The 20,470-nt window shown below is 43.9% G+C and overlaps 1 protein-coding gene across 2 annotated transcripts in view; it reads right to left on the bottom strand.

Annotated features, from left to right (window-relative positions):
- LOC146829142 (xaa-Pro aminopeptidase 2-like) overlaps window positions 1-20,470 on the bottom strand; it is a 565,756-nt gene that overhangs the window by 77,158 nt on the left and 468,128 nt on the right. For both annotated transcript variants that reach the window (XM_085607766.1, XM_085607767.1), the window contains one exon: window positions 17,510-17,614. In XM_085607766.1, coding sequence (XP_085463892.1) covers window positions 17,510-17,614 — 105 coding nt within the window. The remainder of the gene's footprint in view (window positions 1-17,509; window positions 17,615-20,470) is intronic.

Below are 20,470 nucleotides of genomic sequence, written 5' to 3'. Positions count from 1 at the left end.
TGGGAAATCAGGATATGCAGGGGACAACTCAGCTCCTTTTGTGTGACCCTCTGGAGTGAATGCACAAACAGCCCAACTGTCAGTCTAAACCAGACGTGGATTCCACAGGCAGGCAGAAGCACAGGATGGTAAAGCAAGAAAATGCCCGCTTTCTACAAGCGGCTTTTTCAAACACACAATTTGAAAAACACCTTCACAGAAAGATGTATCTCTTTAAGTTACACTTTTAAGATGCTACAAGACAGCTCCAATGATAAACTATGGGAGAGATAGTTGTTGTAATAGTGAAAAATGAATTTAGCAGTATGCTCCTATCATGACATGTAAAACACACAGTACATGTCCTTCTTTTCACATACGCTGCACCTAGCCCAAGGGGTGATCATGGGCCTACCTTAGGGATGCATCCATGTAATAAAAGGGAAGGTTTGGGTCTGGCAAGTGGGTGCAGGTCGACATGTCAGTTAAAAACTGCCCTTGCAGACACTGCAGTGGCAGGCCTGAGACATGTTTGCTGGGCTACTCATGTGGGTGGCACAATCACTGCTGCAGACCCACTAATAGCATTTGATTTAAAGGCACTGGGCACACACACTGCACTTTACAAGGGACTTACCAGTAAATCAAATATGCCATTCACGGATATCCAAACATAATCATAGTTTACACAGGAAGCACTTGCACTTTAGCACTGAACAGCAATGGTAAAGTTCCCAGAGTTAAAAAACACAGTGAAAAAGAAGTCCACTATACAGTCAAAAATACAGGCAGCAGAAGCGAAAAAACTGGGGAAACCAAGCCAAGGATGCCAGGTCTAACAATACCAATAAATAATACACTGACCTATGCATTTACTCCGTAAGTCTCATTTTCTTTTATTTTACCATGCCTCCATTCCACCTGTTTCCAAGTGCCCAATGTGTGTTAATTTCCTTTCTTTGTACTCCCTCCTTCTTTTTTTTCTTACATCCTTCTTTCCTGTCATCATCCAGCCCTCTCCATTGTTACTCTCATCTTCCCTACATTCCTCCTTCTTTTTCTCTTAATTCTCCTTCTCCTTCTTTACATTCCATCATCTCTTTCTTCAGCTCTCCCTCCACCATTCACCCTTGCTTCTTTCTTTCTTCTCTTGTCCTTTTCCTTCTACTGCTCCAAACTACCCTAATTCTTTACTTTCTCCCTTCCCACTCTAGCACCTTTCGTTTTCATTTACTTTGTTCCTCTCTCCCTCAATTGTTTCCTTTAATCTGAAATAAAGAAGAGTTTGAAAAATGAGAGACATAGAAGTCGTGTTATGAGACTATAGTGTATAAATTAAAAAACAAAAGAAGCAGATATCAAACATTTGCAGTTATTACCAATTTTATTACCAATTCAGAATGTGTCCAAGTAAGAAGCAACCAAAGAACTCCACAGGCAAAGGAATCTGTGTATGCAATTTGCACAAGGTTGAAACGATACGGAAGGCTAGAATACATGATCACTTTCGAGTTACTTTCTTTCCGAGATGTCAAGACCATCTGGCGTCTGTATGAGGTATTGGTAATATACTGTGTTGAATGTAACAGGCCCAGTAGTAGAAATGTGGAAAAGCCGTTTCTGTCCATGGTGGTCTTCAGGTCATCTAATATGAAATGGAAGTAGGGGTAGATTTGAGCCTCTCTCGGGATGGAAGCATGTTGTTTTCTTCCAGGAAGTCACAGGAAAATGGATCAAACTAGTGGCTTTAACTGAACTCTAAGAATGGGCCATTAGGGTTTAGGCTATCCTTGGCCAGATGTTAATGTGCCTGATGTAAGGGAGTTGATGCTGATGGATTTAGAAGGTATGCCAGCAATCATTGACAAGAGGATGCTTTTGAAGGACTGTGTGGGCCAGGTGTCAGATGATGAGATAGCAGGGCCACTAGCCTTAAACAGATGCTTGAACAGGGAGACAGAGGGTTGTTTGAAGGAATCTTGCTCCTGATGTTTTAACCAGCATCTTTGCTGTAGGAACAAATAGAGTTTGACAAGTTTTTTTATAAGATATATTTGTGATGATGCACTCTGACACATGGGATTCCAAAGAGCTCATGATGTTCCGAATATTGAGGTTGGAAATGTTGTTAAAGCAGGAGTGCCTTTTTGCCTCCTTTATGGATGACTGTAGATACTGTTTAGTCATTGGAAATGTGTTTTCTCATTTGTGTTGAAACACAGTGATTTATTTTCAACTTCCTTAAATCAAAATCTAATCTTGTTCATCTTATCTCTTGCAGTGTTTGCTCTAGAGGAGAGGTTTACAACTAATGAGATGATATGATGGTGAGGTTTTCTGAAATTGTGATAAATCAAGACAACAAAACAAATGTTTTTGTGATGGTGAGATGGGAAAATCTGATGCATCACCTACAAAGGTATAAGCTGAACATCTCACCATGAGTGGTGAGCAATAATACAGTAACACGGGCTATAGCAATCTCATAAGGCTGAAGGCAAAACATGCAGGAAGGAGAAGATGTTTTTTTGGATAGAATGCTTGCTCTTAGTCATTTGCGAGCTCTTGGGTAGCATTCCAATTCATTTATTTTTTGACCACTGTACAACTCCTGACAGGGAGGAACTTTATGCACATCAATGTTGGTTGTGTTCCAGTTGTGACTATCCAACTCAAACTGCCAAGATACATCCTCTCTTAATGGAACCCTAACAAACACAGACTGTTTATGGCCCTTTTTAGCCCCATGAGTCAGGTGCAGCTTGGATCATATGGCATAGTGATTAGCAGATGCAATTCTGGGCATACCCTCTGTTAGAAAGTGGGTTTCTGGTTGGCAGAGGTATGCACCCTGTCCAAGTAGGAACCACAATCCTAGTCAGGGTAAGTTAGAAACGCACACTAAATTAATCTGTGCTCCCCCCCTAGTAGCTTGGCACAGAACAGTCAGGCTTAATGTAAGAAGGAATGTGCAAAGTATTTGTGCGACACTTCAAAATTTAACACAGTGAAAGCACCACAAAAAGACTCCAAACCAAGTTGGAAAAATAGAATGTAATTTTATGACTAAAACAAGACCAAACTAACAAAACTCCAATAAGTAGAACCAGAGTAAAGAAACAACTGAAATGTAGTGCTTAGAAGCATAAAGCACCAACTGAGCTATCTGGTCACGTTAGACCGGGTCAAATCCAAAAGTTCAAGCTAACCGCGATGGAGCAGAGGTCGAATACAGTCCCGGATTAGTCCCACTGAAGTTTTACCTTCTCAAGAGTTGTGCCAAGAGTCCCATTTGTGGGGAAGAAGTTTACTGGGAGCAAGGAGAGAGTCCCTGGCGGTGGTCCATGTCTTGCTGTGAGACTATGTGTGCTAGGACCCTTGCAGTTCTGGGCAGAATCAACAGAGGAAGTACGTAACTTACCGGGAGGTGTTAAGGTGTGGTTATTAACGGTTATGATGTAATCAGAGAACAGTATGCGATTGTATGCAGAGGAACAAAGACGTAAAATCCAGAACTCTGTGTGCGGTGTATTCATTTGCATGCTCCCAGGTTGAGGAGGATGCTGAAGTCTGCGGGAATGAAGAGCCGCCAAGTGCCAGGAACAGAAAGGCTGGAGCCTTGCGGTCGCAAGTGGCGAGGCTTGCTGTGCAAAGAGACAAACTAGCTCCTGCTTGCGCTGATCCCTTGTGTGAGTGGCGCGGTTCTGAAGTGAATGGGCCCGTTTGCATTTGGGAAAGAACGTCAACAATTATTCACTACTGCAGGGGCACTTGTCAGTTCTATTCCTCGCTGAACTAAGGGGCAATTTTTACAAAGAGTTAACCTGCCGTAGCGTCAATTTTTTGATGTTACGGCTGCTTTTCTTTTATCGCCAAATTTACAAGTTGCTGCAAACTCCAGTTATCGCCATTTTTCAGCAATAACGTGAATTTTTCACAGGGCCGCTTCGCTTACCGTGACTTATTGAAAATGAGATGCAAGGTAGGCGTTCCTGCGAAAATATTCCTGCAAGACACACAACGCAATATTTACAAGGATTTCCTTGTACGTCGCAAAAAATTAAAAACTGCAGCTACGTCACATTAGCAGCAGTTTCTTACTGCTAGCAATTTTCTGGTCTTAAAAATGACGCTGACACACTTATATACTAGTGGCCTCTTTTATGAGGTTTTGGTGTCGGGCAGCACAGTAAGGAATCTTGCTAGGCTGCCCTGCGTCAACAGAAAAGGGCAGGAATGCATCGTATCTGTAAGATACAGCGCATTCCTGCCCTTTCCCCCAGTGCTGGCGCACAATGGGCTGCCATGCGCCAATGCAGTCACCCTTGCACACTGGTGCAAGGGTGTCTGCATTGCAGGACTGATTAATTTTGTGCAGAAATCAATCAATCAGTCAAGGGTTTATATAGCACAGCTACTCACCTGTGAGGATCTCAAGGCGCAGGGGAGCTGCTGATCCGTCTGGGTGTGGAGGTTTCAGTCGAAGAATTCCTGAATTGGGTCAATGACGAGGATTGCCTGAGGTAGATGGGTGGGGGTTCCAGGGCTTGGCTGCGAGGTAGGAGAAGGATCTTCCTCCGGTCCTGGTCTTTTGGATCCATGGGACAGAGGCCAGGGCGAGTTGGGCGGAGTTTATCTCACGAGTGTGTGGAAAGCGAGGCTGTGGTTCAGATATACTGGTCCTGCATTGTGGAGAGACTTATAGGTGTGTGTGAGGAGCTTGAAGGTATTTCTCTTGTTGATTGGGAGCCAGTGGAGTTGTCTGAGGAGTTGTGTCATGCGGCTGCAGTGGGGATGTCTAGGACCAGTCTGGCTGTGTAGTTTTGGACGTTCTATAGTTTCCTGAGCTGGTTCTGTGTTGCCGTAGTCAAGTCTGCTGGGGATGAGTGCATGTGTGACCGTCTTTCTGGATTCTGTGGAGATTCATCTGAATATATTTCGAAGCAGGCGTAGTGTGTGGAAGCAGGATGAGGATACTGTGTTGATTTGGTGGTTCATTGTGAGCGTGGAGTCCAGTTTGACAGCCGCGGCTGCTGCAGGTACGAGTGGTGGGGCAGTGGGGTTGCGTGCATGGTCCATAGAGGTGGAAGGGGTTCCAAGAGTGGCAGGCCACCATGAGTTGTCCCAGGATGAGGGGGTGGATCCCAGGATGAGTACTTCAGTCTTGTCACAATAAAACTCTTGTCTCATTCAACGGATGAGAATACCTTACTGCTAAGATGGCACGCCTGCACGGTTATTAGTTCATATAGAAAAGGGAAGCCACAGGAATATTTATCAGCCTATTTCTCGCCTACCCTAAAACATCAATTTATGAGGCTGCGTCGTCTTGGCATGTGGGAAACAAAAGATTTAATCCCAGCATGGAAGGATAAAAGTGATAACCGAGACTGCAGACTTTGTGGTTTCAAATACGAATCAATGCAACATATTTTTTGTGTATGCCCGAAGTTACTAAAATTACGGAAGTCACTAATAAAAGCACTACTGTATAGTATGAACATACGAATGTGCAGAGAAGCCGTAATCACCTGGCCTGACAGGGCCTCAATCCCTCTAGTATGCAGGGGGGTGAAACCTTTAAATGTGTATTTAAAGGAAATTGGCTGAAACTCCGTGGAGATCGCAATAGACTGTTACAAAGACATGTCCAATAGGATGAGGGCTGTATTTTTGCCCTGGTTGAGGTGGGAGCGAATGTTATTGGTGGCAGGCGAGGAGTGCGGTCTTGGTGCTGTGGTTGCTTCAAGAAGCCAGATTGGGAGGTGTGCAGGATGTGGTTCTCTTTGATGAAGTCAGAGAGTTGGGCACTGATGGCCTTCTCGATGACCTTGGCTGGGCAGGGAAGGAGGAAGATGGGTCTGAAGTTCTTGAGGTCTTTCGAGTTCAGCAGGGGGTTGCCCTTGTGGTGTTTCCAGTCATTGGAGAAGGTGGCAGTTTTGGTCGAGCAGTTGACGGTGCAGAGAAGCTGGGGGGCGTTGGAGGCGGCTATTCTATGGAAGATGTGCTGGGGCAGGGAACCACTAGGTTCCTGAGTGGATTCTCTTCATAGTCATGAGTGTGTCGTTTGTGCTGAGCGGAGTCCAGTTGAGCATGATCTGTTCGGGGTGTGACATGGCTGGGTGTGGTGGTGGCTGGCGTAGTGGCAGGGTCTTGGGTGTTGAAGCTGTCATAGATCTTCTTGATCTTCTGGTGGAATAAAGTGCTGAGTTTGTTAAGGAGGTCTTGGAAAGGGGGGACGTCTGTGGTCTCTCTGTTGGGCCTGGCGAACCCCTCGATGGTGGTGATGAGTTATTTGCTGTTGTGTGCATTGGTGTTGATTCTGTCGTGGAGGGCCATTTTCTTTTTGGTTTTGAGGAGAAGGTGGTGTGTGTTGACAGCGGATTTGAAGGTTGCATGCGCTTCCAGAGTTATGTTGTTCCTCCATCTCTTCTCGAGTTGTCTGCAGGTGCGTCTAGACTCAGGGACGGTGCAAGTGAACCAGCTGGGTTTCTTGGAGTGTTCCATGCCTGGTGTCTGCTTGACAGGTGCCAGATTGTCGGTGATCCATCAGTGAAGGTTGCGCGCTGTGGTGTTGCATCTGTTGGTATTGGCGGAGTGGTTGTGCTGAGGAAATCGATGAGGCGTTCTTTGGTGGCCTTGTTCCAGCTCCAGCAGGGGGCAATGAGGGCGGTGGTGTGCGGGGGGAGTGGTGAAGGCGAGATGTACACAGTGGTGGTCGGTACAGAGAAGTTCGGTGGTGTGGCTGTAGGTGAAATTCTCACTGGCTGAGAAAATGGGGTTGAGTGTGTATCTGGCTGTGTGAGTCAGTGCAGCGACTAGCTGCTTGAGTCCAATGTTGTCGAGGTTCTCCAGTAGGGATGCACTGTTCTAGTCACTGGGGTTGTCCAGGTGGAAATTGAGGTCTCCTAGTAGGATGTAATGGGTGGATGTGAGAGCCTGAGGTGCAATGAGGTCTATGATGGCATCGGTGAAGGGTGGGCGGTGGGCGGTGGCCGGGGGATCTGTTGATGAGGAAGGGACACCTTCCTGCACAGGCACAATCACTCCCCACAACGCAGGCACCCTTGCACTATTGTGCAAAGGTTCTTGCATTGGCGCTAGGCAGCTGAAATTAGCGCCAGTACTGGGGGAAACGCAGGGCTGCACCGTATTGTTGTAAATACGGCGCATCCACGGTGTCACAAGGATAGCGCAATGAAAAGTGACGCATCAGTGTTTTCCCCAACGATGCGCCACTTTTCATAAATGTGGTCCTGAATCTGCATTTCCTCTTCCCCTGAGACTCCGGCTGATCATGCTGGCTTTTGGGGGGTTTAGGGGGATTGCTGACCTGTGCTAAACTTGATCCTGGCTGCTCCATTCTGCATTCCGGTGTTTTTCTTTGTTCCTTAGAGGTGTTTTTTAAGCTCTTTTTGCCGCTTGATGCCGAAAAGTGATGTTGGGCTGACTAGTGAACTTTTTTACCGCTCTGTGACCGGCCATCACTTTTTTCATGCTAACATGAATTGTTTTATCTCTTCGACGCTAGTTAGCATAATTTTACGTGGCTACTAACTGATCCTAACACTACATAGTGACGTATTGTAAATATTTGGCGATCGACAGCAGTAAAAAAAGTGCTGCTAAACAGCTTGAAAACTGCTTAGTGGCAATTTTTGTAAATACATCTCTCAGTTGGATCCCTCTGTCTATAGTCTCCTGTGACACACGTTCATGGGGGACCCTTCTCCTCATCTGTGGACCCCATCTGTGCGGCACCTAACCTTAATTTGTTCACAGATGCATCCCATTAGGGAGACAGCATAACCATAACCATGGCCAACAAAGTGATGTGGCCCATACCACCCCCTGGGTCTGACTTCTGTCCCCAACCCAGGGAAAGCTTTGTCCACAGGGACAACAACCAACAGAGGCCAGCGCTAGCCCCAGGCCATCCAGGGTTCTCTGACCTTTGTGGTTTCTCAGAGTTGGGGGCAGTAACCCCAGATGCCTTGCACCCTTTATCCACTCTACCTCCCACCAGTTCAGATGTGGCATCCTGAAGCTGGTCCTTCAACCTAGGGTCTGTACCCCGAGGCTGAACAGGTGCAGTTGAGTTCTCCCTCAACTTACGCCTCCATCTGGGGTTCTGTACCCTCCACCTGGGAATGGTAACCCCAGAAAACTGAACTGTCAGGGAGCCCTCTGTGGTCACCCCTCCCAGTTCCTTTGACAATAATGGAAACTCATTCTCCAGAATGCAGTCTATGGGCCTCTACGTCACCTCCCCAACCCACTCCAAGGATACCAGAACCATGGAGTGGAAGAAGTCCTGATTCTGGACCTGTATCACCCAACATACTTGACCGGTGTAATGCCCTGGGGAAACTAGCATTTCCACAACCATGGTCTGGCTAGCCCCGGAGTCCATCAGAGCAGTGAATGGGTACCCATTCACTTTCCCCTGGTGGAAGTGGGGACTCACACCCTCAGGGATCACTAACTCACCCTCTGAGTCCACCTCCTAGCTAAGGGAGATCATGGCGTGATCTATGACCTGCCCTAGGGACTACTCACCCATAAGGCCACATTGGCCACCCCTTTAGAGGTACCACCAGTGGGTGCTTTCTTAGGACAGACAGAATCCAATCTGCTTGTGTCCTAGCTAAGAACAAACAAAGCAGCAAACACAGCAGCAGGTTTTGCAATAGAGCGCCTCCTTAGCAAGCTCCCTGGGGTCAGTGAGCTTACTATCAACCAGGTGCTGGCGCAGATCTGGAAAACAAGGACTGAACATGTGCTCCTTTGCATCAAGTTATACAGTTCCTGATAATCCTTTACTTCATTGCCCTTCACCCAACCATCCAGTGCATTGCAAAATGAAACAACGTAATCCACTCAGGTCTGTTGGGATAGTTTCTGACTGCCCCTGAACCTCTGCCTATACTTCTCTGTGGCCAAACCAAGTTTTCTAATCAGGGCTACTTTCATGGGGAAGTACTTCATCCTGTAACTCGCAGCCAGGGCCAGTAGGGTCCCTCCCATCAAAAGGGTCATGCCTCCACAGACTAGCACCCACTCCCCCTCAGGGATCTTGTGCATCTGCAGAGAAATGTATAAGCTTCAAACCATCTAACTATGCTGTCTCCCACCACAAAGTCTGGCACCAGACCTTGAGGATGTGGACCTTCTTTTCAGAGGGTGCTGAAGAAATGGTGCGACCATCACTGCTGAACTCAGCCTGCCTGACCTTAATGCCCTGCTCCTTCAGACTCAGTTCATGCACCAAAATGAGTTTTCCTTCCTCTATGCCCAATTTCGTCCCCTGCAAGGCCCTTTCCAATGCCCTTTTCCTTTGCCCCTCTTCCATGGCCAGCCTTTTCTCCTCCAGGGCTCTCTCTTTCTCCATTTTAAATTTGGCAAACTCCAATTTTAATTTTTTCTTCTCCCTCCTGTCGTCCAGCTCCTCTGGGAGAGGCCTCTGGATGACACACTGCTCCTTGGCTGGGGTGGAATCACTACTCCTGGTAGGATGTTGCCCCCCTCATCCACAGGTAGCAGTCCCAGCCTCTCCTGTGAGCCCTGATCCAATTCTTCCTCCTCATCCAGCTCCTCAACCTCCTCCTTTTCCTCTGGGGTTACATTCAAAGCAGCACAAGCTTCTACCCAGGCCCTCAATGCCTTTTGCAGCGCCACCTTCTTGGTGGAGCTCTTTGCAGGAAGCCCAATTCCCTTGCAGGAATCCTTGAGCTTGGCTACAGGATAAGACTCCAAGTTGGCCAGCTCAAAGTCCATTTTTGCAGGTGCAGGTGCAGATGTAGAACCTCCAGTCAGACATGATTTTAGGCAAAAAAAATGACAATCAGGGAGGATTAAAAAAGAGTTTGAATTGGTCTTTGGAATGGATTGCTCGTGCCCACCAAATAACTGTATGTCACAAGTTCTACCCTCACCGCTCATCATCAATGTTAGAAATTGGGTTCCTGGTTGGCATAGGTATGCACCCTTTCTAAGCAGGAATCACAATCCTAGTCGGGGTAAGTCAGGAACACACCCTAACTTAAGATGTGCTCACCCCCTGGTGCATGGCCACAGAGCAGTCAGGCTTAACTTAAGAGGCAATGTGTAAAGTATTTGTGCAAAATTTCAAACAGTAACACAGTGAAGACACCACAAAATGACTCCACACCAGGTTAGAAAAATAGAACTTAATTTTATGAGTAAAAAAGATGAAAAATACAATAGGCAGAACCTGAGTTATACATTTTTAAAGAATAAACTGAAATGTAGTGCTTAAAAGCATAAAGCACCTACTGGGCTATTTGGTCGCGATAGACTGGGCCAAATCCAAAAGTTCAAGCCGTCCGTAATGGAACTCGGCTCAGATACAGTCCCAGATTAGTCCCCCTGAAGTTTTTTCTTCTGAAGAATTGTGCCAAGAGTCCCGTAAACGGGGAAGACGTTCACGGGGGGAAGGAGAGCATCACTGGCGGTGGTCCGCAAGGTGCACAGAGCTGCCGGGCATCGCAGACAGACAAGCTGGAGACTTGCAGTTGCGTGCAGCGATGCTTGTTGTGCGAAGAGACGAACTGGGGCCCACTTGCGATGATCCTTTGTAAGAGCGGCACAGTTCTGAAGTGAACAGGCCCATTTACATTCGGGAAGAGCCGAAAATCTTGATTCCAGGAGCCAAAAAACACTTCCACGGGCCCAGCACCTGAAAGGCATCTATTGGGGTCAGGAGCTCATTGAAGACGGGTCCAGGAGTTGTGGGGGGCCCATTATGTCACTGAGGCTGGGATCAGGATGTCAGTAGACTAGCTCTTACAGTCACTCTGGAGTCCTGGGTTCAAGATGGGTTCCAGGTCCAGTTATTCTTCCTCAGGCAAAAGGGCAGCAGGCCACAGGTCAGCACAGCAAGACAGCAGCTCCTTCAGAGTAGCAGTCCTGCAGAGTGTCAGTCCTTTCGGCATCACAGCAGTCCTTCTTCCTGACTGAGTAACCACAGGTCTAGCAGTGTACTTAGTTGGTGGTGTTTGGTCCAATACTTATACCCAGTTGTGCATTTGAAGTGAGGGAGACTACAAAGAGAGGCCTTCGAAGTGGACAGAGTCCCTGCCCTTCCTGGCCTGGCTCCATACTCACTACATGGGGGTATGCAGCCCTTTGTGTGTGGACAGAACACAGCCCATTCAAGTGTAAGTGAGGCAGTGCTCAGTTCCATCCCCCCATCAAGCCAGTTAATGGCCCATTGAAGCCCATCAGTCACACCAAGTCCCATTATGTGTGGCTGTCTAGAGGAAATGCACAAAGCCCAGCTGTCACCCACCTGAGACGTGTATTCAGAGACAGGCAGGAGGCCCCAAATGGCTAAAATAATAAAACACCAACTTTCTAAACGGGGCATTTTCAGATTTACAATTTAAAATACAACTTCACCATAAGTTGTGATTTTAAATGTGATTCCAGAGACCCCAAACTTGGGGTCCAAACTCTTACCAATTGGAAATTACACTTATAACATGTAATAAAGTAATCCCAATGTTATCCAATAATTGCAGTAGTAAAAAGTGTATTTAAGAGTTTTTCACTACTAGGACATGTGAAACTTAAAAGTACATGTCCTACTTTTTAAATACAGTACATACTTCCCTTGGGCTGTTCAGGGCCTACCTTAGGGGTTAACTATATGTATTAAAAAAGGAAGGTTTGGGCCTGGCAAGAGTTTTAACTATCCAGGTCGATTTGGCAGTTTAAAATTGCACACAAAGGCTTTGCAATGGTAGGACTGAGACATGCTTGAAGGGCTACTTAAGTGGGTGGCACAATCATTACTGAAGGCCCACTTCTAGCATTTAATTTACAGGCCCTGGACACATGTAGTGCATTTTACTAAGGAGTTATAAGTAAATTGTGGATAAGGCAATGTCACCATGTTTTAAGCAAAGAGCACATGCACTCTAGCACTGGTTAGCTGTGATAAAGTGAACTGAGTCCTAAAGCCAACAAAAACTAATTCAGCAAATAGGGAAGGAGGAAGGCACATATTTTTGGGGTGATTATGCAGAAAGGGCCATTTCTAACACCCATCACATTCAAGTTGTCACTTTAAAGCACTAAAGAGGATGGGTGGAATGAAGACGAGTGAAATGCTTGCAAACGTCTCAACTACTGGCAGTAATTCAAGGTGCATTCCAGTCCAACATATTTTGCTCAGTACACCACTCCAGATAGGGAGCAGCCATATGCAAATCAGGCTTGCTCTTGCTTCAATCAAAGCAGTCCATCATGATCTGCCAGGCCGTGCCCCATTTGAAAGAGATCACAAGCTACCCAGGCTGGATTCAGCTTTGTCAAACCTCACTAGTGTGGTGGTATTGCATCCTTTGGCACAGTAAGCACCTGACCCGTGTCTATGCAAGCCTGTCACAATTAGGGCACTGCATTAACACAAAATAAATTGACTGTCAAAGGGTTACAAAAGCCCCAGCCATTGACAATCATGTGGGACCACATTCCACTTTACTGAATATGTTGCCCATTGAACACTCCAGATGAGGAGCAACCATATGTAAATCAGTCTCAGTCCTGCTCCAATAGTAACCATCCAGCCTGAATTGCTAGGATACATCACTAAGAACATCAAATAAAAGGAGAATGCAATCCTTCCTCCCATCATCCACATGCCTTTTTGTACAGTCTTCCATTGCTTTGTAGCCAGGATCATGCAATGTAAATGTGATATGGATCATAATATTAATATTAATCTAAAAGCCATTTAGAAATGCATTTATCTGTTGCCATTAACACAATGGGCCCATTACGATGCCGGTCACAACGACCGTCCGACTGCCACAATACAATTCCAACCACTGAGGGCGGAAAAGTTCCCTCTGACGTATTATGATGCAATCACTGCTACCGCAGCTGTCTCATCTATGGCGGTGCACTTATCCCTGAATATCTTGCTGCAAGGGCATACAAACACACAGACAACAAGTGATATGTACACACATGCATGAAATATGTGGGGATATGCCTTGTGCTGCATGTACCACATTGCTGGAGTGTGGCGATCTGTGCACAGTTCAGCCCATGGGGATACATACCATCTACGGACTTACCTACATTCTTGTGCCCACAGGGTCAAAGTTGTCGGGGAGAAGCTGATTTGGGTGAGTATGCACACCAAATCCTTTGTTTCTGATGAGTCGAGACAACTGGCCGAACTGTCACGGTCGGTGCGTCAAAAAGGCACATCATAATCCGGACGGATGTTGAACTCCTTGTACAGCTCTATGGTTGCTGCTTTTCTACAACCGCCATCTCAGCAGTCGGAGAAAGGCTGTCTGAGTCAGCGGTCTTCTAGGGGTCAATCGGACTGCATTCAACATGCATCGTAAATCAGCAGTCCATCCGACCGCTTCTGATGAGACTGAGGCCATCCGACCAACCCTTACAAGGCTGCCGATTTCAGTCCGACTGGCATCATAATGAGGCCCAATGTTCCAGTCTCAGCTACCAAATTTCAGTGTATCCTGTGAGCATAAGACTTTTAGAGTAATGAGTTCACCAACTAATGTGCATTTTTGCAATTTTTCAAGTTAAGGAAATACTAATTCAAACGGTACAGTTACAGAATGACTTTGCACAAAATTTCAAAAAGTACTAGTAGACCACACAACAATTCAATATGCAATGTAAGCCTCAGACATGCTTGTTAATGGCATCTCTAACCCCCACAGCCTCGATGTGATGTCGAGATATTTAGTACCACACAAGCAATACACAAGAAAAACCCTACTTGAGGCAGTTGCATAGGCTTGTCGTATAACAGGTTTGTCTGGTACTTTAGAATGCCCTGATGGATCTGACTCTTTCAAGGCTTCAGGCTGGGCATAAATTCATGCATTGCTAAAGGAATGACGGATGATTGTCTGTTTTCTAATATACTGAAGTGTGTTCTCTTCAGTGAAGCTGCCCAGTAATCCAAATGAGCAAGGAGTCTTCACAGTTTGAGTAGATTTAATGTAGATAACAGGATATACAAGTATTCAGAGTAAAGGGCTCAAGGTGGCTGCTCCAACTGATTCAGAAGCAGTTGCAGCCTCTAACCCAAACATTCCAAACATGTATAACATAGAATACTATGGCAAGTACAAAGGAACATTCCAACACTTATATGTAAAACAAGTGCACTGAAAAATGATGCACAGACACCACATATCTCCCTCCTTTTAACGAAAAAGGAAAATTACACATTAACCAGAATTGTGACAATAAAGATTACATATTTGATAAAACTGTCAACAAAATTCCTTAATGTACATACCTACTAGGAATCCTCCTAATCCTTGAACTCTTTCTGATCTCAGCTCTCAGGGGAACACTTATCAAAATTTAGCACTGGATTATGAACAGGATTGATTCTGGCCAAATGACCAAAATTCCACCATTGACCATTCTCTAATTTTGCGCTGTTGCCTTTAACTAACATTACACGTGCAGGATCCCTGAATTTTGATTTACCTTTTTGTAACATAAGGGGGTCCTTGACACGAACCATGTCACCAACCACAAATTTGATTTCTTTCTTGGAGACAGGCACAGAGAGTTTAACACATCTCTTGACACTGGCTTCATCACTACGATTCTTAGCAATAAGCGAATTCTCTGCAACATCACATTTATTATTCAAACAATCCAGCTTCCAAAATGGATTGAGAGTAGACACCACTTTCCTCCCTCTCATCAGCTCAAAATGAACACAACCAGATACAGAGTGAGGAGTAGTCCTATATGCCCACACTACATCTCTAATGGCGGACTCACAATCTACCTTAGCTTTGATAGCACTCTGAATGCATTCAACTAAGACCCTATTGAATCTTTCAACTTTGCCATTCGCTTGAGGAAAGTATAAAGGAGTGCGCAAATGTTTGATGCCCATCTTTGTCAGAAATTCTTGCATGAATTGTGAAGTAAACTGAACCCCATTATCTGTAAGTGGAAAAATATGAATCCTTGAGCCCTCACATGTAACAAAGAGATTACAGTACCTTCTTGAAGTATGGGAGAAGAAAGTCAATTTTTTCAGTTTTGAAGTAAAAACAAAATGTTCATCCCAAGCTTGTCGCCAAAATTGAAGTGTGTTCTCTTCAGTGAAGCTGCCCAGTAATCCAAATGAGCAAGGAGTCTTCACAGTTTGAGTAGATTTAATGTAGATAACAGTATTTTTTTTGAAAATTCTTTTTATTGGCATTTAGTTATATAGACGTACATTTATCATGTTTCACATCAATGTCTGCAACATATACGCAGTGGGGTAGACCATCAGTGATTGCAGGATTACATTTACATCGTGGTTGGCGTGAATGCGGTCTGCGGTATAGCAGGTCTGTGCCAGTGAAAGAAAAACTAGGGGGGAGAACTGAACTGGGGGGGTGCCATGGGGTGCTTAGCGTTGGGGTGAGGCGTATACTATGAGTCCGCTATTGCCTACTCCATCATGCAGCTACCATTCGCCTAGGAGGGAGTGTGTATGCGGGCTGCTATGGGTTGCTGTGGAGAGTTCCCACAGGGGGGGGTCAGACCCGATGCATCCAAGGGGACCGCGGAGGGTTGTGGAGGGGGTCTCCTATCTCGGGAGCCTGTGCGGTGTGAGGTTGTGTGGCGCTTGGGGCGTGTAAGGCAGCCACTGGGGTCTCTGGAGTCTGGGACTGCCTAAATTGGTGCAGCAGGAGCGCCCATTCTAGGGAGATTGGGACCTTACGCATACCTTTGGCTTCCTCCTCCCTGATTGTGCCCTCCTCGGCCGCCGCCCATTTGAGAACCGCCCCCACCCATGCCGCGATCGGAGGACCTGATGGGGCCCGCCAGTGCATGGCTATACAGCGTTTTAATGTAGATAACAGGATATACAAGTATTCAGTGTAAAGGGCTCAAGGTGGCTGCTCCAACTGATTCAGAAGCAGTTCCAGCCTCTAACCCAAACATTCCAAACATATATAACATAGAATACTCTGGCAAGTACAAAGGAACATTCCAACACTTATATGTAAAACAAGTGCACTGAAAAATGATGCACAGACACCACATATACTTTATATAATTCTCTTTTGTCTGTCTCTTTACAATTCAGAAATCCCTTAATAGGCCTCAATCAAGCACAGTGATCGCAGTGACACATTGTTTGGGAGGATCATAAACTAGTTGAATTCAAAACCACCTTGCATTCAACAATGTGCATCACAAAAATTACCACCCGCAAGACATGAAGAGAACAGTTTTCCTGCAACTTACATTGTACTGCAATGTGGGTAAATTCGATACAGTAAATAAAGGTGAATGGGCAATAGATTTCTACAAAGTGCAACAGTAGAGTGCAAATACTCTTGAATGGAGAAATGAAACTAATGACAATATTGCTAATCCAAAACACATGCAAAGTTACACTTGAGTCAACAATCTCATTGACTTAAATTAATCCACTCATGGGCACCTAATGGGAAAGATGCAGCCATTTTGGATGATAAGAAACTCCTCCTGCAAACTCTGGGTAGAGGCCACCTACGAACTCTGATCCTCTTGGATCTTTTCTCCTCCTATTCAGTTCAACACGTGCCTCATCCCACTGTCTGCAATCCTCCAGTAATATTGATTCCATGTTTTGCTTATTAAGCTTGGACTGTATCAGTGCCTGCTCTTGACTTCTCTCTGGAGTGAGTAAAAAATGCAAACTATATAAAATCAGGCTTGAGACTAATTTTGGGCCTTACCCAGCTGACAGTTAAATGTCTCAATTGGCTTCTGATTGCAGCATAAACTCAGTGCAATACAGTTTTTGTTACTCAAGGAGCATTTTAGAAAACAGATCCCCATACCTCACACGTCCAAGTATAACATCTAACCACGCCCCTTAGTTTTTCACAGCACCAACAAATTATAGAGGTTGGTAATTGATTTACAGAAGGGTGTGACGTCCTGTTTGAGGCCCTCCCCCTTTGTGAATCGGAGTACAGGTTTTAGGGATCAGGGGATAGACTGCAGAAAGGGACCACTGGAGATTCTCAGTGGCAGTCTTCAAAAACAATATGGCTTTTTAAAAGCAGCCCCAGTTTTCTCAAAGAAATAGGGATGCTCTAAAAAAATCATTTTTGAAAAGCAATCACAGGTATGGCAGTCTGCAGACACTTGCAGGCTACCATCCTTTGACAGTGACACATTTTCGAGAGTCGGAAATTCCGACCTGCCTAATAAATATTCAATATGCAGGTCAGTCTGTGACTCACTATTAATCATTGTTTTGCAAACCCAGCTATTAGTACATAGGTTGTTTTGTAAAATCAGTTTCTGGTTGCAAATTCCAACTGCTTTTCTTTACCAGAAATTTAGTATGTCTTGCCCATAGTTCCCATTTTAGTGCAACCTACTGACAAGATGAGAAAATGGACGTTATAGGCTTGTATTTTTTATTCATTTTTTTGCTACAGTAAAACATTATTCAACAGATGCTTCCATATAACCAGAAGATAGAAAATGTACATACACTCATGAACTGCGAGGAAGTTGCCAATGCCATGACCCGTTCCATGGCCAAAGTTCAGGCCAGCTTTCCATAATGCTTGTCGAGCAAAGGATTCTATATTTATTCCTGTAAGCAGACACAAGTATAAAAAAAATGAATATCAAGCCAGCAAGTGACAAAAAGGTAAACATATTGCTATCAAATCAACAATCTTTTCTTTAAGGAGTGCCTAAGATGACACATCACATTTCCTAATCATGACACACAATCACTTATTAAATTCCAATACTCACTGAATCTACAATGCTCCTGACCACAGATTTGTTGATTGGTAAATTCAAGGCACTGGGAAACTACCCTTACTTTATAAAGTTTTGACAGTTTTATTTCCTACATCACTAAAGAATGTGGCTCCATCTATATGTATATCCTAAATCATCTCTCAATAAAATCACCTTTGACTATGTATATATATATACTTCTCCTACTAGGACCAAATTATCTTTGTGGATCATTTACATTCTCTTTCGAGTAAGATAAAGGCAAATACAAAGGTTTTAATTGAACATATAGTTAAAACAGGTGTAACTCAAGTTTCAGCGACTATGTAATTTTGATTAGGTCTAACTTTCCTGAAAAGGAAAACTTTGTTATGCTTATAGCTTTGGCATAATTTCCTCTCAAATAGCATTTCTGGCTCACTTTCGGTGTGTTACGATTCGAACAGATAGATCCATCCATCTAGAAAACTTTGCACTCAGCTACAGGAAAAACCACTGAATGGAATTACATCAAGATTAATATGAAATTACAATGCTTCTCACTGGTGTACTTTTACTTGGTTTACTGCATCCATTTATTACTGGTTATTAAAGAAAACCAAGACACCACTGAAGTTGGCCAGTTAAGGTTAGCTGAGCAAACCATAAATTGACGTTCAGTATGATTTCTTAGTAAATAAAAATTGGACCTAATTAGACACTGAAAATATTACATGTAGAATAATTAATTGAGCTTCTGTCACCAGAATCTAACAACAAAATTAAAATATTTTCGCAAATTCACTGAAGTACAATGGCATTTGTTAAACTACTAGGCGGCAGAAGTTAATATAAGAATACAAAGTTCACTAAAAAGCTTAGTATTGGATATTATACCTGAGCGGGGACATGGAATTACTATTTAATAGTCAATGGAGAATTATCAATAGTCTTACCCATAATAAAATACAAATAAATGAGCTAATTGCTTAAATCTCGGAAATGTGAGTGGATTAGACTGCATGAAAATGGGTTCTCAGTACTATAGCAGCAAGTTATTAGAATGGCCTATCTTTTAAAGTGGCTGCCTGCCCATAACTGCAGGGATTGAAAACTACTTTCAAAGTAATGAGTGTATTTGCTTGAAAGTGAAAGCTGAACTGGAAGTGATAGGGATAGCACCACAGCCCATGGTGAGAGAATATGATCCATGTGATTCTTAACTGGTCAACTGTTCTATGATTCTAGCCGGGATTCATAGTTTATGTATTGTACTGCAGTCTGCTTTGATGTGATTATTTTTGTTTTAAAGAAGTCAGGTATAAAGTGTCAGCAGGGATATCAGGATTGATAATCACATTTGGTTTTACCATGCCAAATAAACATAGAACAGAATTTGGAAGCAAGTGTGATTCAAAGTGACTAAGCTGCTGACCTCAAACGTCTAGGTTCTGGTCTTGGTTTCCATACCTGATAAAACACTTAATTCTGTGTAAATTGGTCTATTTGTTCGCACCTCAAACTGTAAATATGAAAAAACAACTATTGAGCATTTTTGACCATTAAATCAAGGTTCTGTACTTGACTACAACTCACACCTCACCACATTTTGTTTTATATATAATGTCACTTTTCTGGGATGGTTCTGGTAAAATAAATTATTTTCTCCAGAAAAAGGCTACAGCATAGATGGAGGCATTGCAAAAGACACCACTGAAGTATTTCTTTCAATTTAGAAAGGTAACTTTGAAAATAACCCTTGAATAAGCCCAGGCTTTGGGGGAGTTTTAAGAAACCCTTAAAGGTGCAGTGAAATCATTAGGTCCAGCCTAGACAACCTTCTCAAAGGGTGCCTTGCCACCCAAGCATAACAATACTTATCAACTGGACTATGTGGAGGTGATGAAGTGTTCCTAGAAAATCCATGCCTCTGTTACGTGGAATAATAAAACCGTCCTAGCAAGAGCAAAAGTTCCTATTTCTCTATAAGGGATAATCCAGAGAGGGTTAAACTATGGGTCCGATTCACAGAACTAACTTAAGACAAAATCCTAAACGTACTACTTTTGGTACTCACAGAAGGAATTTAGTAGTAGTAAAGTTAGGATTGTGTCTTAAGTCTGTCTTAAGTCTGTCCTAAGTTTGTCTTAAGTCTGTCCTAAGTTTGTCTTAAGTTTGTCTTAAGTCTGTCTTAAGTCTGTCTTAAGTCTGTCTTAAGTCTGTCTTAAGTCTGTCCTAAGTTTGTCTTAAGTTTGTCTTAAGTCTGTCTTAAGTCTGTCTTAAGTCTTTCTTAAGTCAAACTTAAGACAACATCCTAAATTTACTACTACTAAATGCCTTCTGTGAATACCAAATGTAGTAGGACAGACTTGAGACAGACATAAGACAGACTTAAGACAAACCTAAGACAAACTTAGGACAGACTTACGACAGACTGAAGACAAAATCATAACTTTACTACTACTAAATACCTTCTGTGAATACCAAAAGTAGTAAGTTTAGGATTTTGTCTTAAGTTAGTTCTGTGAATCGGGACAATTGATTTGTGACTGGTAAAAGGGATGAGTGGTCGACATTTCGTGCTCAGCACCAATCACTGATGTAGGTATTAGCTTACCTTGAGACTTTTAACACATGAGCATTAAACCCATAAGCCCTGACTCAGAAATCAAATGAACAAAGAGATCATAGAATTCTAAAGGAGAAGCAGACAATCATTTGT

This window comes from Triturus cristatus, chromosome 5_2 (assembly GCF_964204655.1).
Source record: "Triturus cristatus chromosome 5_2, aTriCri1.1, whole genome shotgun sequence".
Taxonomy (NCBI): Eukaryota; Metazoa; Chordata; class Amphibia; order Caudata; family Salamandridae; genus Triturus; species Triturus cristatus.
Note: the sequence above shows the minus strand (reverse complement) of the source record. Positions and strands in the feature narration are given on the sequence as shown.